We start from the raw sequence: 20,983 nt of genomic DNA, 5'->3' as shown, positions 1-20,983 counted from the left end.
ATTCGACCCAACCGATAAATTTAACTTTAATGAGAGTTTTTTCTTAATTAAAAATATTATTATATATTAAATGGCTTATAAGATTACACCTGTATTTGAATGTGCAATAATGTATTAATCAATTGATATGCATATGTGAGTTGAATATAAATATTGCTTGAAGTGAACACATCAATTACATTATAGAATCTAAAGTATACAGCTCAAGAAAATCCAAAATACCCCCAATACAACCACTTCAATCTGATCACAAGCTCTTCCGGATGAGACTCAGAAGCACTTCCTGTGGACAATGGAAGGGCCGTCTTCTTGGTACTCCTCCTTTGAAATCCACGACTGTTTTCAATGCAAGAAAAGGAAGGAAAAAAACACATTATTAGAATGCATAAACTGGAGTTGAATCATTCACAAAAAAATAGGAAAAGTAATTGCAAGCTGTAGACATGCATGAGATAACAATAATAATAACAAATAGGTCACTTGTCCATCGTTACCTGTTCGAAACTGCTGATGGAGGCGAGGACGGAGCCACCAATCCAGACACTATACTTGCGTTCAGGAGGGGCGACGACCTTAATCTTCATACTCTTTGGGGCGAGGGCACTGACCTCCTTGGTCATGCGATCATCGATTCCAGGGAACAAGCTTGTGCCTCCGCTGAGAACGATGCTTCCGTAGAGATCCCTCCTAATATCCACATCACACTTCATGATGGAATTGTAAGTGAGCAAATGGATCCCATCAGCTTCCATACCGATCAGTGATGGCTGGAAGAGCACCTCCGGGCACCTGAACCTCTCTGCACCAATGGTGATCACCTGTCCATCCGGCAGCTCGTAGCTCTTCTCAAGAACGGAACTACTGTTAGCTTCCTCTAGTTCATTCTCATAATCCGGGGCAACATATGCAAGCTTCTCTTTGATGTCCCTAACAATTTCCCGCTCAGCGGTGGTAGTGAAGGAATAGCCTCTTTCTCTAAGGATCGTCATCAAGGCATCAGTGAGATGACGACCAGCTAGGTTCACACGAGAGATAGCATGAGGGAGGGCATATCCTTCATAAATCGGGACAGCATGGCTCACACCATCACCAGAATCCAGCACAATACCTGTCAACAGATGCCACAGATCATCATGTAAAGAAGATGCCTGAGACTTCAATGCTCGATCTAAGTCAAAGCAGGGCATTACCGGTAGTGCGACCACTGGCATAAAGGGAGAGAACAGCCTGAATTGCCACGTACATGGCCGGAACATCGAAGGTATCAAACATGATCTCGGTCATCTTCTCTCTGTTAGCCTTGGGGTTGAGAGGGGCTTCGGTGAGCAGCACAGGGTGCTCCTCGGGGGCCACACGGAGCTCGTTGTGGAAGGTGTGATGCCAGATCTTCTCCATGTTGTCCCAGTTGTTGACGATGCCGTGCTCGATAGGGTATGACAGGGTTAGCATACCCCTCTTGGATTGAGCCTCAGCACCAATATAAATATTTTTATTGTTCATCCCAATCATGACACTGGTGTGACGAGGTTGCCCGACGATGCTAGGGAACACGCTCCTGGGTGCATCATCTCCAGCAAAACCAGCCTGCGGTTTTGGCAACATGAGCTACTCCAACAGTAATCGATCGATTGGAACATAGGAGAGGAAGAATCGAATGTCTGACCTTGACCATTCCAGTGCCATTGTCACAAACAATAGTCTGACCGTCAGTATCCATCTTCAGGGAACCTGAGAAGCCAATTCATAGCATAGCAATTAGAAGACATAATATAACATCTTCCATGTATTTACTACAAGTCCTCTCACAAACATTTAGCCGATCGAGTATCCCTCATTCATGTGCTTTAACAAGAAAAATAGCCTGGTCAATTCGAGATCAAATGGACAGATTACTTCTCATGTGATCTCCTGCGTTTCCTAATAACCTTAGAACCTCGATTATTTGTATCGTTCGTTTTTTGGGTCAATTTTCCGATCACTATCAGCAAACCATGGATCGAGATCAGCTTCTCAAGATTGAGCGTTTGAAACGGATCATAAATGTGTCCGTCCACTAATCTTTGAACACGCTCGATCCACAATTTACCATTACAATCATGTTCGAACTCACACACTCGAGCAACTAGATCCTAAAATCGAACACAGGAAAAAACTAAAAATCCACCAAGTTTGAGATAAAAAGACGGTGATCAGTAGCACGCGCATAGGAATACGAAGAAGAAGCGATCGACCAACCTTAGGACAAGTCCTCAGCGCTTTCCCAAGAGAGAGGAAGGAGAACAGGGAGCGACACGAGAGGGAAGAGGAGACGGGACGACGGAAGGAATTTTAGCCGGGCGATTTCGAAACGGTATTCCGCCCATCATCGCGATCGCAAGATTAAATAAAGGGCCTCGGAAGAGCGACAACCGTCCGATGAACCCAGATCAGGGTCAGTAGACCGTGGGATCGGGTTCGGCGTAACGTGCGGTGTGGATGAGATGTTGAAGCCGTGCGGCCACGCCAAACCGTCGATTACTTGTTGTTCGTTAATTAATACCTGTCGAGGTTGAAACTTTATTGTTTTGTCGTCCTTTATACTATGGATTTTGTGTCAATTAAATTCTCGAGATGTTTATTTATTTATTTATCCGAGGTTGACTTTTGTATTATTATTTTATTTGTAAAAAAATAAACACTTTCACACGTAGAGGTTTTGCCTTATTTGAATTAATATGTTTTGTAGATCAAGAAGAACCTAAGTAAAGAAAACATGGCTAATTGGTTCCTACGTCTTTAATCATAACGACAAGTTAGACATGTAATTAATTAATTTGAAACTAAAAATTTATATGTTCTTATTCTAATTAGGGTTTTTGCCTTGTTTGGATTAATATATTAGTTATTTTTTTTAATTTAAATTAAGAAAATAATTTAATTTTACTTAATTGTCTAAAAATATAGGCAAAAGATTAATTAATTAACACATAATTAATTAATTTAATTTTTTAAATAATTTATTTCTTTTGGTAAGACTCTCCTTTTCCTCTTATTAAAAAATGAAGAGATGTCTCTAAATCTTTGTCTCTCATTACTTTCTGAGAAAATAAAATATTATTATTTTTTGACATGATTAAATTTAATTATAAAGTATTTTAGTCTTGATCTAATAAAATGTCACTATAAAGCATCCTTTACACTTTGATAAGGGGAAGTGACATGTGGGCAATTGCAAACATGACATCCTATAAACCTGATATCTATTTTCAATTATCATGAATGCCCTTCATTGAGAATTAACTTCATCATGAGTCATTGTACTATAACTATAATGTTCAATAATTCGATATACATCTTCACGATTAAATAATGACTGATGATTCTACTTAATCATCTTGTAAATTAATTATCCACTTAATTTTAGTAGTGATTCATAGCCCACTATCAAAATGGCTATTGAATCCTCCAACCCAATTAACTTAAGTATTATTGGACCTTTGTTGAGTATGTCATCAGAATAATAACTTGTGACAATCTCATACGTTAGACTTAAGTTGGATTTAAATCCTTAACCTATTAGATAACTAAAATATGAAATAATATATTAGCGCTAGGAGGGCCCAACATGTCATAAGCAGATTGTAACAAAACTTTATGAAATCATTCAAATGAATCTGATCATGAAGTATTAATCGATGACCAAATTCAAGAGTCCTCTAATAATGATGCAGTTAAATCTGATCATAAAACATCATTCAATGATGATGTGAGGCTAATAGAGACCAAGGGATAAGAAATAATTAGTAATAAGATCGATCTTCTATGAAAGTGTTCAAAAGTTCATCAAATATTCTAAAACTTGAAGGTATTGAGGGACAACCACACTTATTAAAGAAAATAAAGACTGAATGATCCCCTTTAATAAGAGTTGGGTGATCCTTGAGTTCTATTGTCAGGCCATTTAATGCATTACGATTCAATTGGAAAAGCTACGGGATTGATCACTAAGATTGCAATCTCCTCGTCCCGATTGATTTTTTGAATGCTGCCACGCAGCTTTCCTAATTAGCTATAAGCAAAATCAACTATTCATCGATCTTCATAAATTAAATTAAATCATATCAAATATTGTAATCAAGGGAGCCAACGATGGTTAATTATAGATCACACATACATATTTGAACCACTATAGTGCTCATCACGCAAGCCAATACCCCTAGGGTGACGATGATTAGTTGCACATATGATTTGCATAATGATAAGGCATGTGTAGAAAATATCTCCTCGATGATAATGGTGATCAAATATGGTCATGAGGCATCCTTCTATGATAATACGATCAAATCTAACAATAAATAATCCTATACGATTAAATCCAACCATAAAGTATTATTCGATAATGTAGGATTGATAAGACTAAGTGGGAGAAGAACTAATGACTAGTCTAATTCTAAAAGAGAAAAAAAAGATGATAAATATGACATCTAGACCATAAGCCGAAGGTTCTAAAACTAAAAGGTCTAGAGATACAATCTCATGGAAGCATATAGAAAATGAAGGTTAGACAACTCCTTTTATAGGAACCAAGTGATCTTTGAATTGAACTACCGAGCCTTATTGATTGTTGGATGGTTCAATTGGAAAAGTAACAATGCAGCCATTAATGATTGATCATCAGGAGTTCAATCTCTTCATATCCATGATAATTTGACTAAATGTTGATATAGAGCATTCCTTGTTGATAAGGGATGTAAAAATAGTTGCAATGCCCATTAGGCAAGTTAGTACCCAAGCTGATAGTGACTAGTTACACACATAACTCACATAGCACATGTAGAAAACATCTTCTCGATAATAATACGATCGAATCTAATCATAAAATATCATTAGATGACAATATAATCAAATCCGATCATAAAGAAACCTCTAACAATGATACGATAAAATTATATTATGAAGCATCAGTCAATTTCAATATGGGATTGACATGAACCAAGGGAGAAGCAACTAATGATCCATACCTTCTATGAAAGGGTTTGGAAGTTCACCGAAGGTTCAAATTATGACTAGTGGATGGTTGCTCATACTTCATCTCCTGTATCAAGCCAATAACTAGTTGTCACACTACCTTTATCTAGCTAGTATGTGTAATCATTCTTGACATTAATTATCTAGCTAGTATGTGTAACCACACTTTAAAAGGCCTCTCATGTGTGTTATTGATCAGATAAATTTTGATACAAATTACATCTTATAGATTCGCCATTTAATTGAATTATCTGAACTCAAACTAAATTAAGTATTAAAGGGCCTTATTGTGGTATGCCCTTGACGTAATCATATAGGGCCTCAATCTATATATTCTACTCATCGCAATCTAAGATAAATTTGTAAATGAACCTTATTAACTTTGAATCTCTCTACATTAGACCACCAAAATTTGACTCAATAGATTAACATAGAATTTGTCGCCCAATCTAAAACATAAAGCAATGAGTTGTCAAAAATTAAAACACAATCAAATCGGCCATGAAGCACTTCACTACGATGATAGCATGGTCAAATGAACCATAAAGCGCTCTGCTATAATAACATTATTGAATCAGTCATAAAAGCAAGCACTGACAATGCAATTGACATGGTCAAGTTAATCGTAAAGGCACACAATATGATCAATCCATACAATAAACATCCTACTACAACATCACAACCAGATCAACCTCGTGATTGATACATTGCTCTACGTATTATAACACCATGGGGGGACAAATGTTACAGGGAGTATGACACACACCTCATTTTCATTTGACTAATACTTAGTCACCAAGCCACCTTTATCCAACTAACATGTCACTACTATCTAATGAACATCTCGACTTTATACAATGGATACGTCATATAGGGCCAAGACTTACCAATGCATTTAATGTTGCACTATCAAGGGGTTCGATTTAGCTCCTCCACACAGTAATCCATGCAACACCAATGAAAAGCTGACAAGTCATTATCACATGGTCCTCGGGTTTGATGTGATGTATGACTTCATGATCGGATGGTTCTTATAACTGTTCATGACATTAACCACAATCTCAAATCCAACAATTGTGTATAACACTACAAAAAGACCTGCCAGGTATATTATTGAGCATATGATAGATTCTAATATAAATTACATCTTATAATTTCAACATTTGACTCGAGATCCTCTAAACATGAACTAACTTGAGTACTAAAAAAACCCTCTTAGATACTCTCCCAACATAATTTTGTAAGGTCTTGACATAGATTTTCTGCTCATCCCAACTTGAGATAGACTTATAAGTAGATTTAATAGTTTTAAAACTCAGATCTAGAGAGTCAACCACACAATGTGTGAAGAAAATGAAGGTCCAATGACCCTTTTATAGGGCTAGAGTAATTCTTGAGTTCTATTATCTAGTCCTTTGATTGCTGGACAATATTATCTAGTCATATTATATCAAATTCTATTGCCCAGAGGAGGGTCCAACAAGAAACTAATACCACTACACTTTACATAGAGCCATTTGATATATGATGAGTCACTGCAAGGAGTCCATGCTTTCATTATCCACCTCTTTATATTGGAATGTCAGAAGACCTGCCTAATGGAGTAAATAGATCTCTCATGGAGTCATACTCCTGGCTGCTAACCTGGGCAGGATTCAACACCTGTTCCATCCAAAAATGCAGGTGGAATTATTACCCCAAAATAAATAATAAAATAATAAAAATCTTTCCACCTATTGAATGTGTTCCTTGAAATGAAGTCCTCATAACCAAAAAACATTCCATGACAAAAGAACAGATAATGATACAAAGCAACCTAGTTGATTAATCAACTCCTGGTGGTGCTTTATCATGGTTAAAGAAGCTTAGAATCAGCAAGAGCTTGACTTGCAATAAACAGAAAAAGGACAAAAAAGAGAGAGGAACATTAGTGGTACAGTGGTCTTTGACCTTGTGTAGCAGCAAATCCATATTTGTCACTTCTGAAGCCAAGGATGGCAGTCTGTGCACGGAAAGGGCATCAAGAAACAAAAGGACAACAACTTGCCATTGCTCGAGTTTGAAGGAAGGCAGTGCATCTACAAATGACATTGTATCGAGCAAGCATCCCTGAAATAATACATTATCATTACAACAATCATAAAGTTATTCATTGAAAAAAAATTGCTGGAGACAATCAGGTAATCTGTAAAAATAAAGAACATAGTAGCATCATAAAAATATGATAAGGGTGAATGGTTAAGATCTTCATATTACTATGCAGAAGTTCATATTTAGATGTTCAAGTAATCTACACTTAAGCAACTTGTAAAACTTTAAGCAACTAGTAGATAATTGACTTAGTGGAGTATGGTAAAATTGTAAAACATTTTACATATCACAATATAAACAAATTGGAATGCACATGTATCATCTAAATGGCAGATTCAATGCAGACAAACTGTCATAGTTACTTTAAGGAGGTGCAAGCCGTCAATCTGTGGTGGACAAATCAAGCCTAATGCATTGCTTCAAAAGTTAACCCCATCCAGAAGGAATCATGATTCATAATATTCAAAATATCAATATCCTGAATTGTGAAATCATGATTTCATCCACCCTAAATTGTAATAGGTATTTTATGAAAAATGGCACCACTATTTCCAATAAATTTTATAGAAACAGAGTTCAAACCTTTTATGTGTCCCCTGTAAGTCGTTGAAAAAAAGTAAAACACCAAAAGAAGAGTTCGTGTAGCCTTTATAAATCTTATTCTACTATGGCAATGTAAGTGCTTCTGTTTGATTTGATGAAAGACTTGTATAGATATAAGTGTCCATATAGATACAAAATCTCTCTCGGCACCTACTTCAGGCTACTTGTGCCATTCCATCATTGTAAAACCTAAATAGTTACAGAACCTTTTGAGTGGTGAATTCTGCAATTTGGAGACCAATTTGTTCTATGGCCATGGTCTTGCATGTCTCATCATGCTCGTCTCAAGATTATCTTCCGAATTTTTTGATCTTGTTACTAATTAATCTATTTTTATCTTCACTCAATTGTGCACAACAGAATAACTTTCTAAAAAGAATAGTACATTTATTTATACATAATGTTTGTATCTCCATGCATATGCTACAAATATCTTGAACAAAGTTGTCTATAGCTTATTGTTGGCTTTTAGCATCAGATTTCTTTAATGAATTTACAACTTCCACAACCTAGGATGCCGTTTCCTGTAGCCGTAGAGAGTCAATGCTGACTCATCCAGCCTCCTAGAATGCAACAACCTTTGGTACTATCAATGAAAATGAATAACTAGGAGTTGGTATAGGCATTATGTTGCACTTTCCTCTGACCCTTTTTTTTGTCAATTCATCTTTCCATCCCAGCTGACATGTTGCCCCAGCAGAACACCTCCATAATCGGATAGGAAATAAACAGAAAAACTTGGATTGTGTAGATCAATTTTCTTAAGTAAAAGAAATCAATTGCTGCATAGAAGAAACAACAAGAAATATCGTCATACCACAGTTCTCTCCAAAGTTGAAAGTGGAACTGGCAAACTAATTTCCATGACAATCCCTGACAAGGCACGACAAATACATCCATCAATAGTTCGTCTTATCTCAGATGAGTGACCATCTTTCAAGATTATCTTGTGAGGGTATTCCCTCCCATTAACATACAAGAAATCCTCCTGTGAACTTTTGTCACATCCATATATATAAGCCAAAGAAGAACATGTTATCCATCCAAAAAGTGCCATCCACATTGTGGCAAATGATGATAACTGAAAGAAGAATTGTCATAAATTTATGTAAGTAATCCACTAATTAAAAGGAAAAGGGAAATTTATAGGAATTATAGGAGAAAATAAAAACTTACTTTCAAATCGAAACCTTCAGGTGGAGTGTCATGCCATGAGTCTTCAACATCAAACATGTCTGTGTCGAGAAGCACAGTCTTCTTAGGCCACTTGACATATCCCCTATCAAATTCGAATGTATCCTCATCTTCCTCGACATCCCCCTCATCAACACATATTGGTTGTGGTAAGATAACAATTCCAGCCTCAGAAGCTTTTGCAAAAGATGGGGAAAAAAGAGAGGATCCTAGTCAGTCATATCTTTCATTTTTTCACCTTTCTGTGGCAAAATCTATCTATATTACCCTAATAAAAAAGGCAAGGTATAACTCCAGTAGTATGTCAAACCTGCATCTCCAGCTTCAGCGATGCCTGAAGCAACAGCCTCTGCTGCCTGAGTAAGTGCAGCTGCACAAGCCTCAGCTGATGCAAATCTTAAAGAGCTGTCATCTTCAACTTGTGATTCTTCAGGTTTCGTACTACTTTTAAGGTCATCTTTTCTTTCTTCCTGAGCCATGTTTTCTCTCTCATCAGCCCATTTGACAGACCTACTAGCATTTTTGGACCTTGAAGTCTTAAGAGACGATTTCAACACGGACCCCTTGTCCATGGAAACCTTCTTTTCAAATTCATATGCAACCTTCTGAGAACCTGTTGTACTTTCCATGTGAATCCCACTGTCCAATTCTGATATCAGCGACTCCTTATCACCAACAAATGTTGTACTAGTATAGTCCAGCTTTGGAGTATTTTGAGCTGCAGCAGATGACCCAGGAGGAACCTGCTCACCAACAATTATGGTGCTCATGAACTCCACCTTGTGTGTCTTGTTCTTCTTTGAGTGTTTGCTCGCCTTAGATTTAGAAGATTTTGATGCAGATTTGGTTGTCTTTGCTGTTCTCTCCTCAAGAACAACCTCTTCCAACTTCTTAGCTATTGCTTCTGAGGCATCTACTGTACCACGGGATGAGTAAGCAAGTCCATCATCCTCATTTTCGAGGATTACAGCACTTTCAAATTCAACTTCACCAGGTGCAGCATCTTCTACTTTCTTCTTGGGCTTCTGATTCTGTTTGACTCCACCTGCAATTAGAACGCATGCTCACTCCTATGTTCACAGAAAAAACCCGCAAAAAACAAAATATCACACAAAAAGAATTCAAAAAAGTTTTTATGAGATCAAAAGATAGTTTCTTTGTCCACAGCAAGATATAATATGTCCGTTGCGTGTGTAAACAACAATCTATTCATCCCAAATGTTCTCAATCTTTTATGAAAGAGATGCATTAACATGTCCATTAACAATAGAGAAACGACCAAACAATCTAAAGAAGGATTGAAAGAGAAGTATAATTTCACCTCGGTTGCGGTCGTAATTAGGAACATAGCCCTCGATAGCATTAGATGGTCCAATCCATTCGTCCAGAGAAACCTCTCCTTTTTCCGCGTCGCTCCTCTCCCGAATAGTCAAACTCGAAATCCCCAAATCCTCGTCCATCCCCAAATCCCCATCGGATGATTCCTGGCGTCGGAACAAGCCCAGGATCTCTTCAATCTTGGAGGCACTCACGTCTGAGCTCCTCTCGTTGCTGAGGGTCGCCGAGAAGGCGCGACTAGAGACGACGCAAGCCTCACAGCAGTACTTGTAGGTCTCCTCGAGGTCGTAGACCTTGTGCTCGCGGAGTGAAATGCGATACCGGCCCCTCTTTTGGCGGTCGGAGGGGAGAGGGTTGCGGCAGAGCGGGTAGCCGCAGACGTCGGCGATGGATAGCTCCACGACGACGTCCTCGTAGTCGGACCGGGACAGGAGGGCGGCGGCGGCGAGTAGATGGTGTTCGGATCGGGCGGCGCCATTTAGGAGCGCTTGCTGAACCTGGTAGACGGCGTCCGCGACGGTGGCGGCCGTCGGCGGAACAGCCATGGTCGAAGAAATGAGAGAAACCTAAGGGTTTCAAGGTTGAAGAGAACCCGTTATATATATACATATACATATATATATATATATATATACATATATATATATATATATATATATATATGTATATATATAGGTCATTGCTTGTCGAGCACGCCACGATGTATCACGGTAGTTGACTCTGATGATGGCAAGGAGATGGCTCGAACGGGGGTTTCTCCTTCCTCCTCCCTTGCACGATCCATCGGCATCGCCCACGTGAACCCACACACCGCTCCACCCTTAAGCGTTGCCACCACCTTCATCGCGGAAGACCTCTTCCACGTGGTCACCTCCTCCTCCCTCCTACTTATCGACGCTATGGCAATAAGGGGCGAAAGCAGGTGGGTGGAAATAGTTGAGAGAGCAAACGATCGAGCAACGGTGGAGCCTAAAGAAGAAGCTTGTCGCCATCTCTCTTACCCACTTCATAGCCAGCGAGGCGGAGCCGACGGGGTATAAGCGGTAGGGTGGAGACGATCGAGATGGAAGCAATAATCGATTATAACAAAAGATATATAAAAAATTATAAAAAAAATAGGAGTACCATCTAAAAACACAAAATATGAGTTGTATAAAAAAAATCCAAAAAGAGATTTTTTTAAAAAATATTATATATATTAATAATACTATATATATATATATATATATATATAAGGCATTTTACACCCCCAAAAAAAAAGTCGGATTTTACTTGGGGCGTCCTTTTTCGTACTATAACGAAATGACTCATTCGCCACCGGCCCCGCCCAGCCGCCGCCCCTGATCACTAGCACACTGTCGCCCTCCTCCAGCGTCGTCGCCACTTCGCCGCCTTCCACCAGTCGTCCCTTTGCCTTCACCACCGTAGCCTTGCCCCTCCTCACCATTATCGCCAGCATCACCAGAGGGCAGAGGATGAGTAAGGGGGAGCGGGAGCGAGGGAGGGTGACGCGGGCGACGCCGAGGGTGCGGTCGGGATTGGAAGGGCGGGGCCGCATGTGCAATCTGGGATGAGGAAGGGGGAGCGATGGAAGCGACACTGAGGGCACGGTCGGGGACGAAAGGGCAGGGCTCCATGAGCGATCAAAGACAGGGACGAGGAAGGGGGAGCGACGGAGGGCAACACCGAGGGTGCGGTCGGGTTCGGAAGGGCAGGGCCCCATGAGTGGGGCCATAGGGCTCCGCGGGCGACGGTGACGGTGACGGTGTGCCGATGGTCGGGGATGTGAATGGTGGCACAAAGGGTGTTTTCATCGGAAGTGACGAAAAAACGGCATCCCCATATAAAAGACTCGTGTTCGGAGTTCCGATTCGGAGTCGGACTTCTTTTCCTATTTCAATCCGGATTAGAACCGATGCTATGTATCCGGCTATAAATACGTCCGCCCAACTGGCGTTGCTTCTCCATCAACAACCCACATCAATCCCTTCCCTTTTATTCAAACCCTCGCGCCGTTTCTTGCCGATGGAGGACAATATGTGGGTTGGGTACAGATTCACGCCGACGGATGAAGTGCTCGTCTGCCATTTCCTCTTCAACAAGGTCCGAAGTCTGCTCCTGCCCGTCCCCTCCGATTTCGTGATACCAGAGCTCGACGTCTACGACAAAGCTCCCTGGGATCTCGACATTCGCTCCACCTAGTTCCTCGACCATGAGTCCTACTGTTTCGTCCGCGTGTGCCGCTCCAAAAAAGCCGGGGACGAGAGGTCGGAGCGGAAGGCTCGCGGCGGAACTTGGATCGCCCTAGATAAGCCCCACGAAATACTACGTGTAGACGGGAGGGCCGTCGCAGGGAGTCGGAGGAGTTTCAAGTTCTTTGTGGACATCGACGATCCGACCAAGAGCGAGGAGGGCAAAAGGGTTGCGACGGGGTGGATGATGCACGAGTACCGCCTCCACCCCAGCATGTACCCGCCTCAGTACAAGGAGGACGAGGAGATGATCTTGTGCCGAATCCGGCAAGGGAAACAGATCCGTGGACAGCGGCAACAACCATCGAGTGGAGGCTTCACCGGCAGCAGAACAGGTGATCGCCACACGGGGTTGAACACGAATCCTAATGCAGTTGCCTCACTTCGGAGCCGAAATGTTCCTCGTGATTTGTGAGATTTTGGAAGCGGCGGTGGCTGCTTCGTCACTTCGAATAGTTCGAGATAAGAACTTTGCTATGTGATTGACTACTCTTTTAATTGAGATGACTATAGTGAGACTTACATTCCCTCCTACACATCACGATAATTTGCATATACGAAGATAAACCCATCAGAATGTGTTTGCAACAGAGATGCTTGTATTAATCATATCCAGAAACCTGTACTTGTCTAGAGAACACATGAATGCATCAGAGTTTACTTCAATTCATACTTTGTTCGAATCAAATGCACATTGCTATCGTCACACTTTAACACCTTAATTGCCAAGAGAAGTTGAGAATACGTGCCGTGCTACTCTATTTTATTAACACATATAACTAATTCTAAATAAAAATTACACTGTATTTCAACTTAAGGCATCTTTGATAGTGAATATTTACTTAATTCTCTTTTTAAAATAGGAAACATTCGGTGATTCCTAATTCGATTGGGATTTGGCAATCGATTATTTACTTCATGTTTCTCACGAGCCCAGTTTTTATCTGTTTCTCGCCGCCTTTTCTTGTTCGTTCCACTTCGCTCTGCAGCAATGGCATTGGAGGACAACGACGACGACCAATTTACCCCTACGGATGAGGAGCTGATCGACCATTTCCTCAAGACTAATATGGCCTCGATTATTTTGGCTCCCTATCTTATTCGGTGTTCTGTTAACTAAAACTACTAAATTTGCTGGATGAATCAAAATTCTCGAGGCTTGTGTAGATTCATTCTTTCTCATCGTCTCATGGAATCACGAAACTTGTTCTTTCTCATCAATTTTTTTTTATGTTTTTTTAACACAAGACTACTAAACCATTTTTGTTATGAAAATAATGAGAGAGAAACAAATACATATGGATTATGTAAAAAAATATGTATGTATGAGATTGATATTACGAAAATAAATGATAGAATAATGAGCAAATGAATTGATGAACATGATTCAAATCCTTTACTAGTTCGTTGCAATCACACCCAAATAAATATTGGGAAGTGTATTATTAAAAAATAAATCATGATAAGATTATCATGATCATCTCAATATTTTGATAATATATTATTATGATTTTAAATTATAAAAATTATGATAACATATTATCATGATTCTATTAAATAACGAGAATCATGATCTCAATGTGATCTCATATATTATGAAATGATTTAGATAAATATTTTATATTTATTATTGATTGAAAAAATCATGTGATTATCGTATTTTGTAAAATCTCTTTGTATATATAAATTCATACCCAATATCAATAAAAATTTAAATTAGTCATTTCTTTCATGGTATCAAAGCTTTATTCTAGCAAATCCCTTTTTATTGTAAGCTACTTTCAATCTTTTCTTCTCCACTTTTTGACATGATCGATAATACCTCTTCAACTAATAACCAATCTTATATCATTCCCAGCTTCTTTATACTTGAAAATACTTATCTATATTAATATTGCAATGCAAGCTCCTCTCAAACTCATGTTAACAAATTATACCGTTTGGTATACTTAATTTTATTCTCTTTTAATCTATTATAATCTTATGAGTTATGTAGATGGCACTATCAGTTATCCACCATAAATGATTAAAGAGAATAATATTAAAATTATCAATCCTAAATATACTTTTTGGATTCGTCAAAATTATCTTCTTAGAAGTGCCATCATTATCTCTCTCTCATCAAATTATTCCCTACATAGCCTCTACAAAATTCTTTCGTGAAATATGGTCCAACCTTATAATAATATATATCAATCAATCTCTTGATTGCCTCATGCAACTTTAAGAAACTATCTTTAAGCTTTCTAAGGGCACATAATATATATCTGATTACATGCAAGTTATCAGAACTCTAAGCAAATGCTCTTGCTATGTTTAATGCACCTTTTGACGATAAAAATATTATTTTTCATATATTAAATAGTCTCGATTCAGATTGCAAGAAGATCTTGACAATGATTCATACTTGTAATAGTACTATATCTTTTGAAAAACCTCATGAAAAGCTTTTTAACCATGAAGTTTATCTTAAGTGAGAGCCACAACTTTTTTATATTGCTTTTATCATCGTTAATTTTGCTAACCGAACTAATTTTAAAAGGCAAGACTCGTAATCAACAAAGTAACTATTTAAACAATCATTCTAGAAATAACATGCAACAAGACCACAACAAATGTGTTAATAAATCCATGCAACAATTCAACAATAAAGTCGCTTATCAAATATATGATATACAATGCCACATTGTTAGGAAATATCATCGCTTACAAGCTACTATTTCATGGATGTTTCAACCTTCATATCTACTCTATTCTATATATCTTTCTACACTACCTAAATACTATTGTGTGCTTACTTTGCTACTTAATCCTTTGAATCTTTGTTAAATTGGTTTATTGATTCTTGGGCTTTTAATCGTGTCATGTTTGACTTCAATAATTGATCTTTTCATTTAAATTATGATGATTCAAATGATATCATTATATGTGATGGTAAAAGTCTCAAAATAACTTTACTAATTCTACAAACCTCTAGGCCTTGAGTAACATGGCACCTTTAGCCCAATTGTGAAGTCAATATTTTACATATTACCCAGTCTAACAATTGAAAACTTCGATAATTGGACGTAAATAATACACTTCTTCATGATCATATTTTCGAGAATGTATTTATGAGGTAATTTCTAGGCTTTATTGATCATAATTTTCTTCAAGGCTTTTTATGATCTCAAGAAGGCCTGCTTGGTATCATAAATTTTGAATATATTTAGTCTAAGTTAGATTTTATAATTCTCAGTTTGATAATTCGTTATTCATTTATTCTCATAAGGGCATAATTATATTTTTACTAGTTTATATGAATGGCTTAATTATTATTGATAATTAATTAATTCTTTCGGTAGCTTAGGAATAAGTACTCTTAGGTTCCTCAACTATTTTTATAGCGTTCAAGTCATTCACATAGTAAATGTTTTATTTCTTTTTCAATATAAGTATATTCATGATATTCTTAATCATACTAAATGCCTGAAGCCAATATCGTTACTATGTCAGTCTTTATAAGTGTTCCTCTTATCTTATTTGATAGTGTTAATCTCGTTGACACCACTGAGTATCGTCAAGTTCTTGACAGTTTATAAAATTTAACATTCACTCGTCCGAACATTTTATATATGTAATGAATAAATTATCTTAATTTATGCACAAATCTACTTCCAACCATTAGATAACCAATAAACGTTTCTCCGGTACTTAAGGGGTACTATTGATCATCGCTTATTTCTTTGAAAGAACTCTTCTCTGTTGCTTCATACATTTGTACAAATAATAAGGATATTAGAATATTATATCGTATTTCTAGGTTATAATCAAATCTCTTAGAATTTCAAGAAACAACGTTATATTATAAAATCTTCTACAAGAATAAATATCTTGTAACTACTAAACTTTGTTAGATTCAATAATTGCTATATGAACTATTTATCATATTCTTTGATCCTCCATCTATATATTATAATAATATCGGGGCAACATAAATGTATGCTAATCTTATATTTCACCATCGCAGGAAACACATAGCTATTAATTTTTATTTTGTTCGTGATAAAATTTAAAATGGTAAATTACATGTTTCTCATATCTCATCTTCTGATCACCTTACAATCTAGCCTACTTGGCTAGCAATTCATTTTACTTCAGTCTAAGATCAATATTTTTTATGAGAGCACCAACTTACGAGGCTATATCATGAAGAATATTATTAAAAAAATAAATCATGATAAGATTATCATGATCATCTTAATATTTTAATAACATATTATTATGATTCTAAATTATAAAATCATGATAGTATATTATCATAAGTCTATCAAATATTAAGGATCATAATATCTTCTACATTTTGAATTCATAATGATTTAGATGAATACTTTATATTTATTATTAATTAAAAATATATATAATCATTATAATTTATAATATATATAAATTTATATCCACTATCACCAAAAAGCTAAGCTATTCATTTCTTTCAATATACACCACCACCAAGGTGAAAAAAAATTTATAGTTACTATGCTGATTGTGTATGTATCTATAACATGCATCAAACTGCAATTCTCATATTTACCATCCTGCAGGTTGAAAGAAATTTATAGTTGGCCATCATCGGAAAGGAACCACCACGGCAGCAAATAATGCTGCTGCTTCTGATAAGTGAACCCAAGAATGATACATGAGCATGACGTACTGTAAGGGAGCTTTTCTTAACCTTTTGGTCTCTGACCTAACAGTAGAACGAGGTAGAAAAAGGTGTTGCAAAGAAGAAGAGTAACCCGGAAACAGAAAAGAAGGCATTTGAGTTGCTTTCTTCTCTATTAATGCTGGAAATTATCATTATGTGGTGAGTTGAATGCACCCGGCCGATCCTTTCAGTAATAGTCTAATCAACGTAACAACGACTTGGGAAAGTCAATGAGTATAGAATTCCGTCGAAGAGCTCATTATTCATCGGATATATTATGATGTGCTTCTCTCACCCTACGGCTAAATCTATCTAAAACTACTGTTTCCCACTGTCATCAGCCTGTCACATCTTATTAACCATAATTAACTCTTCTCGTCAGCTTGCTGTGTTCATTTGCCCTCAAAATTCTTAAAGATTATCCACCCATATTTGACTGAAATAATTAAGTTTTTACTATAATATTTGATACGTTTTCATGGACCATTTCTTGAATCGATTATACTTTGAGGATTACTCCAAACCTACGATATGATTGACTCGCGCCTGCGTGGGGATAATCCACCACATATTGGTTGAACTTTTCCCTTTTTGCGATTAAATATTCAGAACAAAAAAAAACACGTATGTTGTCATTTTGGTGATCATTGGCAGGTTTCTTCTGCAGTAATCATCGGCAGCAATCAATTTAGTATGGGATGAAGAGAACTGTGCTATTGGAAGGACCAAGTCCTCCCGAGTGGGTGATCTCTCATATCAATCGTGCTATATAACCGGACTCAGCTGGCTCGCCCCTCCATAATGCCATCGATCATGAAGGTAAGTGGTGGCTTAGATTGATTTCATGTGCCATCACCGTGGTTTCTGATCCCATCCTTCCTGGAATCCGATTGCAGAAGATCGTGTTGAATGTCTGCATCATGTGCAACAAGTGCAAGATCTGCATCATGACGATCATCGCCCACTTCGAGGGTTAGCATGCAAGAACCCTAACCTGCTGCTTCAGTCTTGGCAGAGAGATGTGAGTGCATGCACGACCTTACGTACCTTTTTCCGGCTGGTGATTTGCAGGGGTTGTGTCGATAGCACTGGACGCCGAGAGGAACACTGTGACGATAGTGGGGAACGTCGACGCCACGCTCATCGTGAAAGCGCTGAGGAAGGCCAAGAAGACAGTCGACATCGTCAGCGTCGGGGAAGCCGGCAAGGACATGGAGGAGAAGACGAAGAAGAAGGTGGAGCTATGCACGCCGTCGCAGTCGCACTGCAGCTCTTGCAGGCCGGTGATGGTGGTGTACGACGAAACCAATTGGTGTAGCATCCTCTAAAGCAGTTGATTGTGCTACTACTTATTCATGTGTTTATTGTTGGGTCATAGTGAAGAATTCTAAAATCAAAATAATATTTTTCTAGAAATCAATAAATTAACAAGTATATCAGAAAGTCAATGTTGGTTTAATAAATCTCATATATATTTATAGATAAAAATAAATTCTTCGTCATACGAAATCAGTTGTAAGACCTTGAATTATCCTCACTTAAATATAATTTATTTATAGATCATCTCAAATAAATTTTAAAAAAATTTACTTTTCTTCCATCAAAATTTAAGATTTTATTTCTTCACGAGAATTCGTTATGTATTAAGATTCGTTATCTCACTAGAATATTAACTTAAAAATTTTAAAATACTCACCAATCCCAACATTTATTTATATTTCAGTTCTAATAATAACCAAAATGACGTACATCACTGCATATTCCAAAATAGCTACATGTATACGTTTCGTATATTGATCTCGAGATAGAATTCATGTACTGATCGATACATAAGAACTCAGATGCAAAACAAGGTTTTGAATCATGCTACAGAGAACATACGTTATCTTTCTCAGTGCCCTTTCCAAAAGGCCAAGGGATCAAACAACGGCATACGCTCCGTAGATATGCAGGTTATCTTCTCTCCATTAATAATGATTTCTGCAATCCTCATATGAGCTCCGCTGACCTTGGAAAAGAAAATGATGTAGTCGTACAAGGCTACCTCATTCTCCTATACAGCTGAGACTGTAAACAAAATTTGTTTATCAGATAGGTGGCAAGCTTCTCTTGACCTAATCAGAACAAAGGGAAGATGCATGGAAGGTAGCTAAAACAAGAATAAGGAGGATTCCTGTCGGAAATAAATTGACAATAAACTTGATATTTGGCATACTACTTGACATGTTCAAAATGGTCGACAGATTGCACATCTGATGGCAGAACGAGTGATCATGTCAACTCACGTATCTTCAAACAAACCCGAAGCATTTATTGCTGCGTAATAAGCAGAACATCGTTGCTCTACCTCCCAAAAAGCCATGTATAGATGGCATATGAAGGAACTCATCCTAAATAACGAAACGTAGAATATTACTTTGATCCTAAATCGGTGTCTCCAATAGGAGCATCATCTTACGGAGGCATAATAGAAAGGATATTATTCAGAAAAATAAATCATGATAAAATTATCATAATTAGCTCAATATTTTAATAATATATTATCATGATTCTAAATCATAAAAATTATAATAACATATTATCATGATTCTATTAAGTACTGAGTATCATGATCTCCTATATTATAAAATAATTTAGATAAATATTTTTATATTTATTATTAATTAAAAAAAATATATAAGTTATTATGAAATAATTTAGATGAATATTTTATATTTATTATTGATTAAAAAATTATGTAATTAACATATTTTATAATTTTTCTTTATGTATATAAATTTATATTTATTATTAATAAAAAATTTAAGCTAATCATTTACTTCAATGTACACCACCAAGGTGTGAAAAGAAATTTATAGTTAACATTCTGGTTACGTATGTATTTATAGCGTGCATCAAACTGCAATTCTCATATTTACTATCCTGCAGGTAGAAAGAAATTTATAGTTGGCTATCATCAGAAAGGAACTAAGGCGGCAGCAAATAATGCTGCTGCTTCCGACAATCGAAGACAAGAGTGATAGATACATGAGCATATAACATAGTGTTAAGGAAGCTTTTCTTAACCTTTTGGTCTCTGACCTAACAGCAGATGAGGTAGAAGAAGAGTAACCCGGAAACAGAAAAGAAGTTGACAATCGAGTTGCTTTCTTCTCTGTTAAAGCTGGAATTTGTCAGAATGTGGTGAGTTTAATGCACCCAACTGGTCCTTTCAGGTACAGTGTAATCAACGTAACAAGGAGTTGGAAAAGTCAACGAATATAGAATTTCGTCGACGAGCTCATTATTCATTGGATATCTGACAATTATACATTTATGATGTGCTTCTGTCACCCGATGGCTAAGTCTATCTCAAACGACTGTTTCCCACTGACCTCAGCCTGTCACATCGTATTAACCATAATTAACACTACTCGTCAGCTTGCTGTGCTCATTCACGGATCATCTGCATTGTTCCGTGTAGTGTATTGGCACTCAAAATTCTTAAAAATTATCCACCAACATTTGACTGACATAATTATGTGTTTACTAGAATATTTGATACGTTTTCATGCACCATTTCCTGAATCAATTATACTCTGAGGATAACTCTAAGCTTACGTTATGAGAAACTCGCGCCTGTGTGGGGGATAATCCACCACATATTGGTTGAACTTTTCCTTTTTTGTGATTAAATATTCAAAACAAAAACACACGTATGTCGTCATTTTGGTGATCATTGGCAGGTATCTTCTGCAGTAATCATCGGCAGCAGTAATTTTAATATGGGATGAAGAGAACTGTTCTCATGGAAGGACCAAGTCCTGCCCAGTGG

The 20,983-nt window shown here is 37.3% G+C and overlaps 4 protein-coding genes across 4 annotated transcripts; 2 read left to right on the top strand and 2 right to left on the bottom strand.

Moving 5' to 3' along the window:
* Positions 1 to 157: 157 nt before the first annotated feature.
* Positions 158 to 1,711, bottom strand: LOC135631066 (actin-3-like). Its single transcript, XM_065138455.1, has 4 exons — positions 1,664 to 1,711; positions 1,191 to 1,584; positions 495 to 1,108; positions 158 to 336 (listed from the first exon to the last, which is right to left on the bottom strand). Exons 1-4 carry the CDS (start codon positions 1,670 to 1,672, stop codon positions 271 to 273), a joined length of 1,083 nt encoding a protein of 360 aa, XP_064994527.1. The 5' UTR covers positions 1,673 to 1,711; the 3' UTR covers positions 158 to 270.
* Positions 1,712 to 6,352: 4,641 nt separating this feature from the next.
* LOC103976063 (putative RNA polymerase II subunit B1 CTD phosphatase RPAP2 homolog) lies at positions 6,353 to 10,826 on the bottom strand. Its single transcript, XM_009391246.3, has 6 exons — positions 10,217 to 10,826; positions 9,206 to 9,940; positions 8,878 to 9,071; positions 8,519 to 8,782; positions 6,958 to 7,116; positions 6,353 to 6,669 (listed from the first exon to the last, which is right to left on the bottom strand). Exons 1-6 carry the CDS (start codon positions 10,776 to 10,778, stop codon positions 6,577 to 6,579), a joined length of 2,007 nt encoding a protein of 668 aa, XP_009389521.2. The 5' UTR covers positions 10,779 to 10,826; the 3' UTR covers positions 6,353 to 6,576.
* Positions 10,827 to 12,258: 1,432 nt separating this feature from the next.
* On the top strand, positions 12,259 to 12,900 carry LOC135631558 (uncharacterized). Its single transcript, XM_065139290.1, has 2 exons — positions 12,259 to 12,336; positions 12,436 to 12,900. Exons 1-2 carry the CDS (start codon positions 12,259 to 12,261, stop codon positions 12,898 to 12,900), a joined length of 543 nt encoding a protein of 180 aa, XP_064995362.1.
* Positions 12,901 to 17,958: 5,058 nt separating this feature from the next.
* LOC103976385 (uncharacterized) lies at positions 17,959 to 18,581 on the top strand. Its single transcript, XM_018822113.2, has 2 exons — positions 17,959 to 18,141; positions 18,241 to 18,581. Exons 1-2 carry the CDS (start codon positions 18,090 to 18,092, stop codon positions 18,495 to 18,497), a joined length of 309 nt encoding a protein of 102 aa, XP_018677658.1. The 5' UTR covers positions 17,959 to 18,089; the 3' UTR covers positions 18,498 to 18,581.
* The last annotated feature ends 2,402 nt before the right edge of the window (positions 18,582 to 20,983 follow it).

Source organism: Musa acuminata, chromosome BXJ3-2 (assembly GCF_036884655.1).
Source record: "Musa acuminata AAA Group cultivar baxijiao chromosome BXJ3-2, Cavendish_Baxijiao_AAA, whole genome shotgun sequence".
In the NCBI taxonomy this organism is placed as follows: Eukaryota; Viridiplantae; Streptophyta; class Magnoliopsida; order Zingiberales; family Musaceae; genus Musa; species Musa acuminata.
Note: the sequence above shows the minus strand (reverse complement) of the source record. Positions and strands in the feature narration are given on the sequence as shown.